The sequence below is a fragment of the Cherax quadricarinatus genome, chromosome 11, assembly GCF_038502225.1.
Source record: "Cherax quadricarinatus isolate ZL_2023a chromosome 11, ASM3850222v1, whole genome shotgun sequence".
Taxonomy (NCBI): domain Eukaryota; kingdom Metazoa; phylum Arthropoda; class Malacostraca; order Decapoda; family Parastacidae; genus Cherax; species Cherax quadricarinatus.
Window position 1 is genome coordinate 54,644,040 of NC_091302.1, and position 19,183 is coordinate 54,663,222.

Genomic DNA, 19,183 nt, shown 5'->3' on the forward strand with positions numbered 1-19,183 from the left:
GATGATGAAAGTTTTTCTTTTTCGGGCCACCCTGCCTTGGTGGGAATCGGCCGATGTGCTAATAATAACAAAATACACCTACCATCCGACTTATGACCGAGCTTGGTTCCGACCAACTGGTCGTAAGTCAAAATGGACGTAAGTCGAACTTTACTAGTGAATATCAACATCACATTTTTGAAATGACTATTTTATTGTTTTATTTTGGTATTCCATTTTTTACTTTACTTTTTATGCTGTTAGTACTGCATCTTATACTGTAAGGTTTAGGATAAACACTGTGTACAACACAAACAGTTGGTTATTTCCCAGAAATTTGGCATAAAAAACACGGTCATAAGTCGAGTGGTCGTATGTCGAGAAGGTCGTAAGTTGGATGGTAGGTGTATACTGTAATAATATAAATCACTGTTGAGGTGGTTTGGACATTTAGAGAGAATGGAACAAAGTAGAATGACTTGGAGAGCATATAAATCTGTAGGGGATGGAAGGCAGGGTAGGGGATCAACCCTGAAAAGGTTGGAGGGAGGGGGTAAGGTGGTTTTGTGGGAGAGAGGCTTGGACTTCCAGCAAGCGTGCGTGTGTTACATAGGAGTGAATGGAGATGAATGGTTTTGGGGAACTGATGAGCTGTTGGAGTGAGCAGGGATTCAGGGAAACCAGTTAGCCGGACTCGAGTCCTGGAAATGGGAAGTACAATGGACCCCCGTGTTTCGGCGGCATCGACTTTTGTGAAATCCGACTTTCGGCAAGTTTTTTCGGCAAAATTTGGCCTCGCGTTCCGTGATTAGACTTGTGATTCAGCGACCGTCCAGCACAAGTCCGCCTGTCACCGTGCACACAAAGCCAGTCTCCCACGCCATTCACGCTCAGTGTGCCATTGTTTACCAATACGTGACCATCACCCCATGGGTTCATACATAATAATCCATTGTTTTTTGTGATTGCAACTGCTAAATAAGTCACCATGGGCCCAAGGAAAGCTAGTGCAAGCCCTTTGGTAAAGAAAGTGAGGAACACGATCAAATTCAAGAAGGAAATCATTGAAAAAATACGAGAGTGGAGTGCATGTTACAGAGCTTGCCAGGATGTATGGCAAACCCCATTCAACCATCACTTCGATCGTGGCGAAAGGAAAGGATATAAAGTGTGCTGTTGTCACAAAGATTAAGGACATATGTGCAAAGTGGACTGAAGTGCAAACATTTATGGCTGAACTTCACCCTAACAAAGCTCTTAAAGGCCGTATTGGCAACACGTACAATGACAGTGTTGTTTCCCACTTCAGACAAATCTTAAAGAAATGCCAGAAAGAGCTCTCTGGACAGATATTTTGTGCGACAGGGTTCCAGTGATTCAAGTTGTTCCCAGTGCCAGTGTCTTTAAAAAACAAAGAAGGGAAGTAACCCCAGATAAGGACTTTATACTTGAAGTCCTAATGGAAGGAGATTCTCCTTCCAAACAATAGTGTACACCTTCCTCCTATCCCCTCCTCCCATCTTCCATCCACCCAGAGGTCTTCAGTAAAGGTAAGTGTAATATTATTATTTTTTATATGCATGTACTTGATTTCTCATTGTTTTCAGTATGTAAATCTTTATTTAAATTGAAAAAATATTTTAATTTAATATTTTTGGGCGTCTGGAACGGATTAATTTTATTTCCATTATTTCTTATGGGGAAAATGGTTTAGAGTTTCGTGAATTTTGACTTTTGGCAGGCTCTCTGGAACAGATTAATCACGAAACTCAGGGGTCCACTGTACAATACCTGCACTTTAACCCCTTGACTGTCGCAACCCCCAATCCTGAGGTGTCTCCTGGTGTGGCAAAATTTCAATAAAAAAAAAAATTATTTTTTCTTATGAAATGATAGGGAATCTTTTCCAGATTGTAATGACACCAAAAGATCAAAATTTGATGGAAAACTGACGGAATTACGCTCTCGCGAAGTAAGCGACCTTGGCGATATTTGCAAATCAGCAATTTCACCCCACTTTGAGCCCTATTTTCGGCTAATTCCATTGTTCCAGTCGCCCAAACTCGTAGCTATTTCTTTAGAATTCCGTTTTTCCTATCAATTGAGTACAAGAAACTGCCCATTTACCGATTTCAACTACTCAATAACGTGGTCAGAAATTTGCAATTTGGCCAATTTCACGAAAATTAAAAACATGACAATTTCAAAATAAGGTTCAGAATGAACAATGCAGACATTCCTGGCTCTAAAATAACATTTTCTTTGTTCATCAGTCACATCTCCAGGCCCCTCTGATATTACTCTTGCTTTCTATTTTGAATTTTTATTCAAACAAAAAATAGAAGATTTACTGTTATGCAGACTACTGTAATAATTGTACAAATAATGTGAACCCATTCATGACTGCATATTAGAATGGCTAGTTGGACATTTATTGGACAATGACATCATTTGTTTACTTTTGAACATCAGCAAAAATCAAACATTTCCCCTACTTTGAGCTCCATTTCCAGGTTCTTTTTACAGTAAAACCAATCAAAATCACCTCTATTTCTATAATATGTTTTCCATTCTATCAAATGAGACCAAGAAAACGAGAATACAACCATAAATACTATATGAAAATAGACCACAAAGTCGGCATTTTAATTAAAAAAACGGTCAGTTTTTTTTTCTCATTATGCACTGCGTGCTCCAGGATTTTTTTTATATGGTGCACACTGACCACACAGACCCATTCTCTCACATGTGGGCCTATCAGCTTTCTCCTGCTTGATTTGAAGCCGCTAAAATTTATGAGTATACATACGTCAAACACGGTGGCTCGTAAGACGTATATATATGACCGAAACAGTCAAAGGGTTAAAAAATGCATGGAAGAGAGGAAGGTACCAAGGGATTGGCAGAGAGTATGTATAGTTCCTTTATATAATGGGAAGGAGAAAAGAGATTGTAAAAATTATAGGGGAATAAGTTAATTGAGCCTAGGTAGTAGGTAGGTAGACAGCAACCGTCCAGGGAGGTACTACCGTCCTGCCAAGTGAGTAAAACAAAAGCCTGTAATTGTTTTACATGATGGTAGGATTGCTGGTGTCTTTTGTCTGTCTCATAAACATGCAAGATTTCAGGTATGTCTTGCTACTTCTACTTACACTTAAGTCACACTACACATACATGTACAAGCATATATATACACACCCCTCTGAGTATTCTCCTATTTTCTTTCTAGTTCTTGTTCTTGTTTATTTCCTCTTATCTCCATGGGGAAGTGGAATAGAATTCTTCCTCCGTAAGCCATGCGTGTTGTAAGAGGCAACTAAAATGCCGGGAGCAAGGGGCTAGTAACCCCTTCTCCTGTATATATTACTAAATGTAAAAGGAGAAACTTTCGTTTTTCCTTTAGGGCCACCCCGCCTCGGTGGGATACGGCTGGTACGTTGAAAGAAAGAAGAAGTTAATTGAGCATACCAGGAGAAGTGTACGGAAAAGTTATTATTGAAAGATTAGAGGCAAGACAGAGTAGGATTGCTTATGAGCAAGAAGGCTTTAGAGTGGGTAGGGGATGTGTAAATCAAGTGTTTACATTGAAGCATACACGTGAACAGTATTTAGATAAAGGTAGGGAAGTTTTCATTGCATTTATGGATTTAGAAAAGGCATATGATAGAGTAGATAGCGGAGCAATGTGGCAGATGTTGCAAGTACATGAAATAGGTACTAAGTTACTAAATGCTGTAAAGAGTTTTTATGAGGATAGTGAGCCTCAGGCTAGGGTGTGCAGAAGAGAGGGAGATTACTTCCCAGTAAAAGTAGGTCTTAGACAGGGATGTGTAATGTCACCATGGTTGTTTAATATATTTATAGATGGGGTTGTAAAAGAAGTAAATGCTAGGCGAGAGGGGTGGGATTATATTATGGGGAATCAAATACAAAATGGGAGTTGACACAGTTACTTTTTGGTGATGAAACTGTGTTTGGGAGGGCGTGTAAAGGTAGAAAGTGGAAAGTGAACATAGATAAAAGTAAGGTGATGAGGGTATCAAATGATTTAGATAAAGAAAAATTGGATATCACATTGGAGGGAAGGAGTATGGAAGAAGTGAATGTTTTCAGATATTTGGGAGTTGATGTGTCAGCAGATAGGTTTATGAAGGCTGAGGTTAACAATAGAATTGATGAGGGAAAAAAAGGTGAGTGGTACATTGAGGTATATGTGGAGACAAAAAAACATTATCAATGGAGGCAAAGAAGGAAATGTATGAAAGTATAGTGGTACCAACACTCTTATATGGGTGTGAAGCTCAAGTTGTAAATGCTGCAGCGAGTAGGCGGTTGGAGGCAGTGGAGATGTCCCGTCTAAGGACAATGTGTGGTGTAAATATTATGCAGAGAATTCAAAGTGTGGAAATTAAGAGAAGGTGTGGAGTTAATGATAGTATTAATCAGAGGGCTGAAGAGGGATTGTTCAGGTGGTTTGGTCATATAGAGAGAATGAATCAAAGTAGAATGACATGGAGAGTGTATAAATCTGTAGGGGAAGGAAGGCGGGGTAGGGGTCGTCCTCGAAAAGGTTGGAGGAAGGGGGTAAAGGAGGTTTTGTGGGCGAGAGGTTTGGACGACTTCCAGCAAGCGTGCATGAGCTTGTTAGATAGGAGTGAATGGAGACTAATGGCTTTTGGGACCTAACAAGCTGTTGGAGTGTGAGCAGGGTAATATTTAGTGAAGGGATTCAGGGAAACCGGTTAATTTTTATGTAGCTGGACTTGAGTTCTGGAAAAGGAGGGGTTTGGGATATTTGCAGTTTGGTGGGAAGTGTAATAGGACAGTATACATGTATATATAATTGGGGCCCTGATATTGTAATCTGAAATTTATTTTCGGTCACTTTTTGTATTGTATCTTTATATATGCTTTTAAACTGTTGTATCTGAGCACCTCTGCAAAAACAGTGATTATGTATGAGTGAGGTGAAAGTGTTGAATGATGAAAGTATTTTCGTTTTGGGGATTTTCTTTTTGGGTCACCCTCCCTAGGTGGGAGATGGCTGACTTGTTGAAAAAAAAAATTCTATTTACTCAAGTGCAAATCCCACTCATATCCAGCCCCTCTCACTCATAAGAACATAAGAAAGGAGGAACACTGCAATAGACCTGTTGGCCCATACTCGGCAGGCCTTCACAAATCTAACCCACTAACAGAATAAACTCTACCCAAGTAATAGAATTGTCAAAGCTTATTGCTTGGGTAGAGTTTATTCTGTTAGTGGGTCAGATTTATGAAAGACCTGCCTAGTATGGGCCAATAGGCCTATTGCAGTGTTCCTCCTTTCTTATGTTCTTATTTATTTTATTTATTTAATGTCTTTGCAAACAGTACATTGAGATTGTGTATATACAATAGTGGGATGCAATGCAAAGAGCCTCTATTATGCCTTGGCATTATGGGCCAACTTATGGTCTTGTGACAACTGACAGCATTGGAGTTTTGTACAGAAGACTGATGCTCCACACTCCATGAAAAACTTCAGTTTTCGGAACTTTTTGAATTTCAGAATTTCGGATAAAGGGATGGGGACAGTATAATAAATAGAATTAAGAGACAGTATTGTCTAAAACAAAGATTGGATGTAAAAAGTGGGCTATAATAAGTGTGTATGCACCTGGAGAAGAGAGAAGTGTAGAGGAGAGAGAGAGATTTTGGGAAATGTTGAGTGAATGCATGGGGAGTTTTGAATCAAGTGTGAGAGTAATGGTGGTTGGGGATTTCAATGCTAAAGTGGGTAAAAATGTTATAGAGGGAGTAGTAGGTAAATTTGGGGTGCCAGGGGTAAATTTAAATGGGGAGCCTTTAATTGAGCTATGTGTAGAAAGAGATTTGGTAGTAAGTAATACATATTTTATGAAAAAGAGGATAAATAAATATACAAGGTATGATGTAGCACGTAACGAAAGTAGTTTATTAGATTATGTATTGGTGGATAAAAGGTTGATGGGTAGGCTCCAGGATGCACATGTTTATAGAGGGGCAACTGATATATCGGATCATTATTTAGTTGTAGCTACAGTTAGAGTAAGAGGTAGATGGGAAAAGAGGAAGGTGGCAACAACAAGTAAGAGGGAGGTGAAAGTGTATAAACTAAGGGAGGAGGAAGTTCAGGCGAGATATAAGCGACTATTGGCAGAAAGGTGGGCTAGTGCAAAGATGAGTAGTGGGGAGGGGTTGAAGAGGGTTGGAATAGTTTTAAAAATGCAGTATTAGAATGTGGGGCAGAAGTTTGTGGTTATAGGAGGGTGGGGGCAGGAGGAAAGAGGAGTGATTGGTGGAATGATGAAGTTAAGGGTGTGATAAAAGAAAAAGGTAGCTTATGAGAGGTTTTTACAAAGCAGAAGTATTATAAGAAGAGCAGAGTATATGGAGAGTAAAAGAAAGGTAAAGAGAGTGGCGAGAGAGTGCAAAAGGAGAGCAGATGATAGAGTGGGAGAGGCACTGTCGAGAAATTTTAATGAAAATAAGAAAAAATTTTGGAGTGAGTTAAACAAGTTAAGAAAGCCTAGGGAAAGTATGGATTTGTCAGTTAAAAACAGAGTAGGGGAGTTAGTAGATGGGGAGATGGAGGTATTAGGTAGATGGCGAGAATATTTTGAGGAACTTTTAAATGTTAAGGAAGAAGGGGAGGCAGTAATTTCATGCACTGGTCAGGGAGGTATACCATCTTTTAGGAGTGAAGAAGAGCAGAATGTAAGTGTGGGGGAGGTACGTGAGGCATTACGTAGAATGAAAGGGGGTAAAGCAGCTGGAACTGATGGGATCATGACAGAAATGTTAAAAGCAGGGGGGGGATACAGTGTTGGAGCGGTTGGTACTTTTGTTTAATAAATGTATGAAAAAGGGGAAGGTACCTAGGGATTGGCAGAGAGCATGTATAGTCCCTTTATATAAAGGGAAAGGGGACAAAAGAGACTGTAAAAATTATAGAGGAATAAGTTTACTGAGTATACCAGGAAAAGTGTATGGTAGGGTTATAATTGAAAGAATTAGAGGTAAGACAGAATGTAGGATTGCGGATGAGCAAGGAGGTTTCAGAGTGGGTAGGGGATACACAAATAACCCGCACATAAAAGAGAGAAGCTTACGACGACGTTTCGGTCCGACTTGGACCATTGACAAAGTCACACTTTGTCAATGTCCAAGTCGGACCGAAACGTCGCCGTAAGCTTCTCTCTTTTATGTGCGGGTTATTTGTGTATCGTTCCAGTCACGGTATTGTGCCTTTTTTGTTATTTATGGGTAGGGGATGTGTAGATCAAGTGTTTACATTGAAGCATATATGTGAACAGTATTTAGATAAAGGCAGGGAAGTTTTTATTGCATTTACGATTTAGAAAAGGTATATGAGGAGCAATGTGGCAGATGTTGCAAGTATATGGAATAGGTGGTAAGTTATTAAATGCTGTAAAGAGCTTTTATGAGGATAGTGAGGCTCAGGTTAGGGTGTGTAGAAGAGAGGGAGACTACTTCCCGGTAAAAGTAGGTCTTAGACAGGGATGTGTAATGTCACCATGGTTGTTTAATATATTTATAGATGGGGTTGTAAAGGAAGTAAATGCTAGGGTGTTCGGGAGAGGGGTGGGATTAAATTTTGGGGAATCAAATTCAAAATGGGAATTGACACAGTTACTTTTTGCTGATGATACTGTGCTTATGGGAGATTCTAAAGAAAAACTGCAAAGGTTAGTGGATGAGTTTGGGAATGTGCGTAAAGGTAGAAAGTTGAAAGTGAACATAGAAAAGAGTAAGGTGATGAGGGTATCAAATGATTTAGATAAAGAAAAATTGGATATCAAATTGGGGAGGAGGAGTATGGAAGAAGTGAATGTTTTCAGATACAGTGGACCCCCGCATAGCGAACTTAATCCGTGCAAGAGGGCTGGTCGTTATGCGAAATGTTCGCTATGCGAATTAATTTTCCCCATAAGAAATAATGGAAATAAAATTAATCCGTGCAAGACACCCAAAAGTATGAAAAAAAATTTTTTTTACCACAAAAAAATGTTAATTTTAGTACACACAAACTGAAAAAGGCATGCACAATTACATGACACTTACTTTTATTGAAGATCTGGTGATGATTGATGGGATGGGAGGAGGGGAGAGAGAGTGTTAGTGTTTAGAAGGGGAATCCCCTTCCATTAACACTTGAGGAGGCAAGTCCTTTTCCGGGGTTACTTCCCTTCTTCTTTTAATGCCACTAGGACCAGCTTCAGAGTCACTGGACTTCTTTCTGTCCATAGAGCTCTGTACCTCCCGTTCCTTTACGATTTGTCTAAAATGGGCCATAACATTGTCATTGAAATAGTCACCAGCACGCCTTGCAACAGCTGTGTCAGGGTGATTTTCATCCATAAAGGTTTGCAGTTCAACCCACTGTGCACACATTTCCTTAATTTTTGAAGTAGGCACAATGGATTCCACAACTGGCATAGGCTTCTCAGGGTTAGCCCCAAACCCTTCAAAATCTTTCTTAATTTCCATACTAATTCTCACCCTTTTTACCACAGGGTTGGCACTAGAAGCTTTCTTGGGGCCCATGGTCACTTATTTTCAACAAACAGAACCGAAAACACTGTAATAATACGAAATATTCCGAGTGTATGCTTGAATGTTACCGCGGAGGCTAGCTGGTAAACAATGGGACGGGCGGCACATGTGAGGCTGGCTGAGGGCCCACATTGGACGCGTCTCGGACGAAGTTCGCTGAGCGGGTTTTTGTCTACTATGCGGGGCAAAATTTTAGCGATCAAAGCGTTCGCTATGCGGAATGTTCGCTATGCAAGGCGTTCGCTATGCGGGGGTCCACTGTACTTGGGAGTTGACGTGTCGGCAGATGGATTTATGAAGGATGAGGTTAATCATAGAATTGATGAGGGAAAAAAGGCGAGTGGTGCGTTGAGATATATGTGGAGTCAAAAAACGTTATCTATGGAGGCAAAGAAGGGAATGTATGAAAGTATAGTAGTACCAACACTCTTATATGGGTGTGAAGCTTGGGTGGTAAATGCAGCAGCGAGGAGACGGTTGGAGGCAGTGGAGATGTCCTGTTTAAGGGCAATGTGTGGTGTAAATATTATGCAGAAAATTCGGAGTGTGGAAATTAGGAAAAGGTGTGGAGTTAATAAGAGTATTAGTCAGAGGGCAGAAGAGGGGTTGTTGAGGTGGTTTGGTCATTTAGAGAAAATGGATCAAAGTAGAATGACATGGAAAGCATATAAATCTATAGGGGAAGGAAGGCGGGGTAGGGGTCGTCCTCGAAAGGGTTGGAGAGAGGGGGTAAAGGAGGTTTTGAGGGCAAGGGGCTTGGACTTCCAGCAAGCGTGCGTGAGCGTGTTAGATAGGAGTGAATGGAGACGAATGGTACTTGGGACCTGACGATCTGTTGGAGTGTGAGCAGGGTAATATTTAGTGAAGGGATTCAGGGAAACCGGTTATTTTCATATAGTCGGACTTGAGTCCTGGAAATGGGAAGTACAATGCCTGCACTTTAAAGGAGGGGTTTGGGATATTGGCATTTTGGAGGGATATGTTGTGTATCTTTATATGTGTATGCTTCTAAACTGTTGTATTCTGAGCACCTCTGCAAAAACAGTGATAATGTGTGAGTGTGGTGAAAGTGTTGAATGATGATGAAAGTATTTTCTTTTCGGGGATTTTCTTTCTTTTTTGGGTCACCCTGCCTCGGTGGGAGACGGCAGACTTGTTGAAAAAAAAAAAAAATTGTCTAAAAATAATTATCATTTTACATCACACTTACATTCTCCTGTTTAAGCCTATTGATAGCCTGTGCAGCAGTGGTGAGGGCTGTAGTAAGGCTGGCTGTATCAGCAGCCAAGGTGGACTTCTCACTCTCGGTGCGATCCACCAGACGCAAAAGCTTGTCTTCAAGCCCTTGGTTCACTTTCTGAAGTCGCTTATGAGCCTCAAGAAGCCTGCGGATTAAGAAAAGCCAGACTCAGAGTGACTAAAATGCAACCACTTCACAATAAACTTCCTGATACAAATACAATTTAGTGAGCTTAAGCATCTGCACAAGTTCACTTTAATCTCTTATTAAATCTACATTTCAGATTTTTATCACAATACTGTACTAACATTCTGAAATCCAAATATGGGATCTATACAAAAAGACATTTACCATGCAACGAGTAGTTGCCATGCCTGTGTAAATTCAAGTGAAATTCAGATTATAAATAACTAAATGTGTCTCCATGTGCTGCTTATTATTTTCATTATTTGTATCAACATTTGGCAGTAATAACAAGGGGCTTCTAGGAGTTTTTACTTTTTATAGTGTCTTTAATGAAGTGATAAAAAAAGGCAAACTGCTGTTTCTGAATTATGTATTTGTTAAAAAGTGTCTTGTGTACAATAGCAATGTGTGTCAAAGAGGCATCAGAATAATGCATGATGATGACCACAATGATTAACCAAGTTTAATACAGTGATACTGTACTAGATAAAACACAGCACATAATAAAGATATATAATAAAAAAGAGTGAAATGCATAGGAAGACTGATGTTAATTAAAGAAAAATAGGAAATGATTTAGTAATTAAAATAAATGTAACAAGAGTGAGTGCATGAGTGTGTGAGAGTGAGTGAGTGTGTGTGTGTGTGTGTGTGTGTGTGTGTGTGTGTGTGTGTGTGTGTGTGTGTGTGTGTGTGTGTGTGTGTGTGTATGTGTGTGTGTGCACGTGTGTACGTGTGTGTACGCAAGCAGGTGATGCCCACCTTTATTGGGAGGCTCAAGAGTGACGGACCATTTGAGACAAATATATAAGTACATATGCAGGGAGAGAAATGTGTATTGATAAATGTAGCACAATAACTATCTTGTAAAAAAAAAAAAAAAAAAAAATTCAAAGATTATCTTACATTCTGGGATATTGTTTGTCCAGTAAAAATATGTAAAGTATTTGTCAAGACCAGGGCTTTAGCTAGTAAAAAAATCTGAGGCACAGTTAACCTCCAAATTAAAAAATAAAAAAAAAAAAAAAAAAAAAAAAAAAAAAAAAAAAAAAAGTTAAAGGGTGAGAAAATTGTCTAATTAATATCTATTAAAATCCTAATTTAGAAAAATGGGGTAAATACAAAAACAAATAGAGGAAGGAGGTAATAGCAAACCTTACCTTTAAAATCCTGTTAACCTGGTGACATAATCATTATTTATTAATCTGAACTCTATGAAATTGAAGAAACAGATTACTTTTCAAAAGGACATATATTCATTCATATTATTTACCAGACATCTACAGACACCAATAATTTTCTCAAGGTCATAACTGGTATGAGACCTGGAAACTTAACCAAGCCCTGGTCACGACTGGCTAAATTTAATTTACTTTGAAAATTATGCTTATGATGAAGTACAAGTCACAATACATACTGTGACTGGAAAAATTCACCATTAACCCACAATTTGGAAAGAAAAAATTTAAATAATATTTGGGTTCATCTTGGACTATTATCTGATGATTATAATAATGGTTCAGGGTCGACCCAAGCATTGTACAAGGTTTCCGCTCTAAACTGTAGGTTAATAACGAGCTGCTAATTATACCGTTTCAACCAGTTTTATGAAGAGAAATGACATTTTAATCTGATTTAGGAAAGAAAGAAATAGTCAAGTTTTTAGTGCTGTATTTTCTAATACTAATATTACCAACAAATTCAAATTATTTTTACCTAATATAATTTTCTGAACTTCAACAGCACTGAACCTAATATTAAACAAATTGTTTTGTGGTGCAGTAACTCACTGAACAATCCAAAGTAATAAAAGTTGATCTACCATTTAACAAAAATACTTTTTAGCTATCTATTCATTAGCTATCTAGTACGCAGCTTCTTGCAAATGCAGCAGGTTGAGCAGTGCAAAAACTAGTCACTATTCAAATCAAGTCTTATATAAATCAAGACCTATGAAAATTTTTTAAAAGTAATTAAAATGACTAATCCAGCAATAAATTACAGGTAATTATGTTTTACTGTCAGTCCATTAAGACTTATTAATTTTAAAAAATATTGAAAAGGACTCAAATTAATCAAACCATAAAATAATCTTTTATGCCACTTCATTTCACTTTTATGACACTAATAGCACCACAATGACAACATTTCAAACTCAACAAATGTTAGAAATGAACATAAAGTCTGTTTTCTTGACAGCTGTTTTCCCTTTAGTGAATTGAAATAGTAGATGCAAATTTTTAACCAAGAATCATAAGGGATGCAGACAAATTTACTTTCACGGTCTAATACACAAGGCCCACAAAAGTACATTATGAGAAAATGTGCATCCATCATACAAGAATACTAGAAAAATGGATAGATAACTTATTAGTATACTATAAACAAAGAAGAGGAGAGCCATAATGGTAAAAAAAAAAAAAGTGATGAAAGAATATTAGGTAGTATTTTTTTACAGAGTAATAAACTACTGAAAAAAATTATATGAATCTCAATACTGGGGTACAACACCATGAGCAAAGCTCTATTCATGTAACTGTGTAAAGTAAAAGGACAGAAGTGCAACTAATGTGACATTTTATTGTGGCAACGTTCCGCTCTCCAGGAGCTTTGTCAAGCCGTTACAAACAGTACATGGACACAGAGGGTATATATAGGCTCAGAGTGAGGTGCAATACTAGTGGTAGTAGTAGTAGTAATACAATAGGGTTGAGCAATTAACTCATACATGAGTAAAAGAATATAAAAGCTATTACTTGGATAACATAAAAATAGGTTAGACAAATATAGACTGGATAGAGAAGGCCTGTTTCAGTGTTCACTCTCTGTAATGTGCTTTGTGTAGTATTAACAGGAGAGACTATGTGATGGCAGGGTTTACTGTTTTCAGGAGGATTCTTGCTAAGACTTCAGAGATGGTGAAGCTGCCTATGTTTTGTTTAGTTGTATTCGAAACGGCGATTAGTGCTGACTCGAGGCACTTGCGTCTGCGGAAATTAGTTTCTTTGATCACTAATTGGGCGTCCCTGAATTTCACGAGATGATTGGAGGAATTTCGGTGTTGTACACAGGCGTTGTTCAAGTTATCGTTCCTACATGCGTAAATGTGTTCATTGAGGCAGGTGTCGAGGTTTCTTGCTGTTTCACCTACATAAATCTTGTTGCAGCCTCCACAGGGTATAGTGTAAACTCCTGCATTGACTGGTTCGTGGTGCTTTGATTTTGTCCTGGTCAGATCCTTCACTGAAGTGCTGGAAGCGATGGCGACTCTGGTGTTAGCTTGTGAAAGTACTACTTTAGAAACGTTCAGTGCAACCTGGCTGTTGGGAAGAATTATAACTTTGTTAGGAGTGGTGCTGGTGCGTGGAGAATTAATGATCTGAAGAGCTCTTTTCTTGCAGTCTTTGATGAAAAAGGAAGAAAAATGTAACTCAGGTATGTACATTCCTCGTCGAGAAACTCAGGACTACAAATTCGGTATGCTCTTAGGAAAAACCCGATGATGATGCCTCTTTTGGTCTTAGTATCTTGACTTCAATAAAGGATCTGACCAGGACAAAATCAAAGCACCACGAACCAGTCAATGCAGGAGTTTACACTATACCCTGTGGAGGCTGCGACAAGATTTATGTAGGTGAAACAGCAAGAAACCTCGACACCCGCCTCAATGAACACATTTACGCATGTAGGAACGATAACTTGAACGCCTGTGTACAACACCGAAATTCCTCCAATCATCTCATGAAATTCAGGGACGCCCAATTAGTGATCAAAGAAACTAATTTCTGCAGACGCAAGTGCCTCGAGTCAGCACTAATCGCAGTTTCGAATAGGATTAAACAAAACAAAGGCAGCTTCACCATCTCTGAAGTCTTAGCAAGAATCCTCCTGAAAACAGTAAACCCTGCCATCACATAGTCTCTCCTGTTAATACTACACAAAGCACATTACAGAGAGTGAACACTGAAACAGGCCTTCTCTATCCAGTCTATATTTGTCTAACCTATTTTTATGTTACCCAAGTAATAGCTTTTATATCCTTTTACTCATGTACGACTTAATTGCTCTACCCTATTGTATTACTACTACAACTTATGTCACTATTACTACTACCACTAGTATTGCACCTCACTCTGAGCCTATATATACCCTCTGTGTCCGTGTACTGTTTGTAACGGCTTGACAAAGCTCCTGGAGAGCGAAACGTTGCCACAATAAAATGTCACATTAGTTGCACTTGTGTCCTTTTACTTGACATATTGTCGGTAATTCTACCAACATTATTACATTCTTGTAACTACACGTAGGTAATCATAAAGGGATGGGAATAATAATAAAAAAGTGGATATCTTGCAATGCACTATGAGAATTAAAAACCATATCAAACAATGAGATGGAAGTGGTAATAAATACATTAAAAACCATGAGCATGAACCTTATTTCTATGATTACACTATCAGCTACATAAATGTGGAAAAAAAAAAAAAATCAAATTAAATTTTTTCAAAACCATTATTGAAGCCTTTAATGTAGTCATTGTTGTCTTAAGAATTAAGTGTGAAATAAACATCTGAGTGACTTTGACAAGTATCAGCATAAACAGAGATAATCTGTGTATGTGGAGAGGATCAAGAGCTTTCAATACAAAGGGGTTTCCCCCTAATTAACAAGATAAGGTTATTCTTACCTATCATATTTATCCTGCCAGTGATCACACTGTGCTCTCAGGACAGTCACCTGACCTTGTGGGTAATGATCAGGCCTGTCTTGTGCCATCTGCGCTTCCAGTTGTACTATAGCTACGTCACGATCCAGCAAGCGTCGCTTCAGCACCTCTAATTCACTTCGTAGTGCAGATGTGCTAACTCCACAATTTACACAATCACCCCCCTGAATATATCAAAAATAAGAAACAGAACCTATTATATCAAGAAATGAGAACTTCAGCCCTGATCATATATTGAATATACACAATAATACAAATCTAAAATATTAAACAGCTATTGTGCAATATGAACATCAATTAGCTCAAAGCCTACTAGCATTATACTGCTTAATGCTTAGTTCTTATACTGTATCTGGGCACAACACCAATGATTATTTTCATTAACCATAAATTTAGTTTATCATAATCCCATAATCACTCAACTACACAAATGTTTTGCTTTCACTGTTATTTGCTAATTCACAAACATAAGTACAATCTGCAAAACTTAATTTTTAAAAGCTGTGGTATCTCTGTAATTAACTTCCTTGAAATAAATTATTTACCAGTATGATTATTCTAACTTTCAATGTTATTAAACTGAAAAATTTAACACTATTCTGTTTCTACCTAATAAGATTTAAACATGGTGAAGCTTTATTAAATTACAGGGTACTGTATTTTCTCTGTAAATAAACTACTGTACAATACTACAAAAATGACAGAAGGAAAACTTTAATTATATAGTAATGCAAGTAAAGAATCCAAGAACATACATAACAGTACAACAGTTGCTAGAGCTCTTGTACTGGATACTAAACAAAGTTGTTTTTAAATACAACAAAAGTAGGGGGACTCCCCACCTCATCCGAAAAAAAAAAAACCACTCGCCATTATTTATTCAATGGCTGCCTTGTCAAAAGTCCACTGAATTCACAGCTCAGATGACCCTCTTTCGGGACTTGAGTCTGGTTAACTGGTTTCCCTGAGCCCTTTCGTAAATGTTACCTTACTCATACTCCAACAGCATATCAAGCCATAAAAATCATGTTGCAACTTACCCTGATCGTGGGATGACCCCTACCACTCCTTCCTTCTACCCTAAATTTCTATACCCTCTTAGACATTCTATTCTGTCAGATGTTGTAATTAATAAACATTCAAGAAAACCAATGACTTACTGCAATGCTGAAATAAACTAGTGTACCACCAGTACTAACAAGATGGACTACCTGAAGAGATTATCCAGTGTGTGCTCAGGGGTTCAATGACCCTATGGCCTAGTCCCAGACAAGGCCTCCCAGGGGATGGCCTGATTTTTATTTTTATTTATTTATTTAATAATTTGAACATACATACAGAGGTACAAAAAATACAGGTAAGAGCAGCGTGCCAAAGCCACTTGTATGCATAGCATTACGGGCAGGCTTAAAATTAACTTAAGATTAACTAAGCAATGATGAAATCAGTGATAAAACATTATTGTAAACAGATAACAATAAAGCACAAATGAGTATTACAAACACAGGTCATATGGTTGCATGCATTGCTGTACATTCAGTAGAATGGAGTATTCTGTTAGGTAGTGTATTTAAAAAATAAAGTTAGATTGGGTCTCAGGTTTAACATTTATGCGATATAATTGTGAGAAACATTTAAGATATACAATTTATAAGGTTCAGTTATTCAGTATTTATTTGGTTTTGGGTGAGTAAGTGATCTTTGAGAAGAGACTTGAATTTATAAACAGGTAGTGTTTCTTTTATATTTTCAGTTAATGAATTCCAGATTTTAGGGCCTTTTATGTGCATCGAGTTTTTGCACAGCGTGAGATGGACACGAGGAACATCAAAGAGTGATCTGTGCCTTGTGTTATGGTCATGTGTACTGTTGAGGTTGGCAAGGAGATGTTTGAGGGAATGGTTAATATCAGAGTTAAGTGTTCTATGTATGTAATAGGTGCAGTAATAAGTATGGATGTTTTGTATGGCGAGTAGGTTTAGTGTTTTGAATATTGGTGGAGTGTGCTGCCTGTAGTGGGAATTTGTTATCATTCTGACTGCAGCCTTTTGTTGGGTAATTAGTGGTCTGAGATGGTTAATTATTGTTGAGCCCCATGCACAAATTCCATAGGCAAGATAGGGGCAAATAAGAGTGATATAGGGCCAGGAGGGCTGACTGTGGAACATAGTACCATATCTTCGATAGTATGCCTACGGTCTTGGAAATTTTCTTAGAAATTTGTTGTATATGTGTATGAAATTTAAGTATTATCAAGGTGGATTTCTAAGAATTTTCCCTCTGTTAGCTTTGTAATAGGTGATCCGTTTATCATTAAGTTAAGAGGGACATCTGTAGCTCTGTTACCAAACTGAATGAAGTAGGTTTTGTCAATGTTTAGTGTAAGTTTGTTAGTCCCATCCAGGTAGACATTTTCTGTAATTCGGTATTTACAGCATTGGCTAGCATCACTGGGCTCGGGTGAGAGAAGACGTATGTAGTGTCATCTGCAAATAGTGTGGGTTTGAGTAATTGTGAAGCATTTGGTAGGTCATTTATGAATAGGAGAAAGAGAAGAGGGCCAAGGACACTTTGATAATAGCTAAAAGCAGTCCAACTTATGAACTACAGTCTGGCTGAAAAACTAACATGAGGAATTTAAGTTTCCTCTTGAAAATATCTAGGGACCTGTTGGTAATTCCCAATTTAATTTTTAATTTTTTTTTTTAACAAGTCGGCTGTATCCCACCGAGGCAGGGTGACCCAAAAAGAAAACATTTTCATCATCATTCAAGTCTTTCACCTCACTCACACAATCACTGTTTTTGCAGAGGTGCTCAGAACACAACAGTTTAGAAGCTTATACGTATGAAGATCCATTCTCTATAAATGACCAAACCACCTCAACAACCCCTCTTCAGACCTCTGACTAATACTTTTATTAACTCCACACCTTCTTCTAATTTCCACACTCCAAATTTTCTGCATAACATTTACACCACACATTGCCCTTAGACAGGACATCTCCACTGCCTCCAACCGCCTCCTCGCTGCTGCATTCACAACCCAAGCTTCACACCCATATAAGAGTGTTGGTACTACTATACTTTCATACATTCCCTTCTTTGCCTCCATAGATAACGTTTTCTGTCTCCACATATACCTCAATATATACCACATATACCACTCACCTTTTTTCCCTCATCAATTCTATGATTAACCTCATCCTTCATAAATCCATCTGCCGACACGTCAACTCCCAAGTATCTGAAAACATTTACTTCTTCCATACTACTCCTCCCCAATTTGATATCCAATTTATCTTTATCTAAATCATTTGATACCCTCATCACCTTACTCTTTTCTATGTTCACTTTCAACTTTCTACCTTTACACACACAAATATGTATGGATAAATCTAATTCCTTCTAGAGCAGCTTCAGGAAAAAATGAACAGAATTAAAACAAGGTTTTTACTAGTACTGTGTATATAATTTGTGCAACAGTGTCACTTAAAGTGAAACTGTTGCACATATTTACCACATGATTTACAAAGGGAAACTCAAAATTTCTTAAATGCTAATAAGTCTGATTAAGCATGAATATATAATATCAAAGGTTACATGCCTAGCAGTATGTATTACCCATTCTTACAGCTCCTAAAAGTTGAATTGTGCAGTGCTCACCTGCTGGCCATAACATTTGTTCATCTCTCTGGGTGTCCCACATACACCCTTATCCCTGACACCATCTGAAAAGATCCATAAATGTTAACATCTTTATGATTTCAAAACATCAATGATTTACCATTAATATTAAATTCATAAGATACTGTATCTCTAATCACAAAGGTTAATACAACACCTGAAGATTGAAGTAATTAGGTGGAGAGCAGATATAATTCTTTGCATCAAAAGGCCTCACCACTGTTAAGGGACTTATGAAATACACATTCAGGAAATATTCATGCATTATCTGCCTATCTGATGTTATCCTGATGCCAAATGACTTTGAACAGGTGATAAATGACATGCCCATGCACTCTGCCCCAGGGCCAGACTCATGGAACTCCATGTTTATCAAGAACTGCAAGAAGCCCCTATCACGAGCTTTTACCATCCTATGGAGAGGGAGCATGGACACAGGGGTCGTCCCACAGTTACTAAAAACAACAGACATAGCCCCACTCCACAAAGGGGGCAGTAAAGCAACAGCAAAGAACTACAGACCGATAGCACTAACATCCCATATCATAAAAATCTTTGAAAGGGTCCTAAGAAGCAAGATCACCACCCATCTAGAAACACATAAATTACACAACCCAGGGCAACATGGGTTTAGAACAGGTCGCTCCTGTCTGTCTCAACTATTGGATCACTACGACAAGGTCCTTGATGCACTAGAAGACAAAAAGAATGCAGATGTAATATATACAGACTTTGCAAAAGCCTTCGACAAGTGTGACCATGGCGTAA

General features: G+C 38.2%; 1 protein-coding gene across 5 annotated transcripts in view; it reads right to left on the bottom strand.

Annotated features, from left to right (window-relative positions):
- The window catches only part of LOC128687635 (uncharacterized), a 110,405-nt gene that overhangs the window by 73,967 nt on the left and 17,255 nt on the right, over positions 1–19,183 (bottom strand). For 4 of the 5 annotated variants that reach the window (XM_070084155.1, XM_053775186.1, XM_053775184.1 and 1 more), the window contains exons 2-4: positions 18,395–18,459; positions 14,691–14,893; positions 9,788–9,962 (exon numbers count right to left, since the gene is read on the bottom strand). In XM_070084155.1, coding sequence (XP_069940256.1) covers positions 9,788–9,962; positions 14,691–14,893; positions 18,395–18,418 — 402 coding nt within the window. In that variant the 5' untranslated portion in view covers positions 18,419–18,459. Of the gene's footprint in view, positions 1–9,787; positions 9,963–14,690; positions 14,894–18,394; positions 18,460–18,572; positions 18,622–19,183 lie in introns of those variants that run through there. The other variant, XM_053775187.2, reaches the window with a different exon arrangement.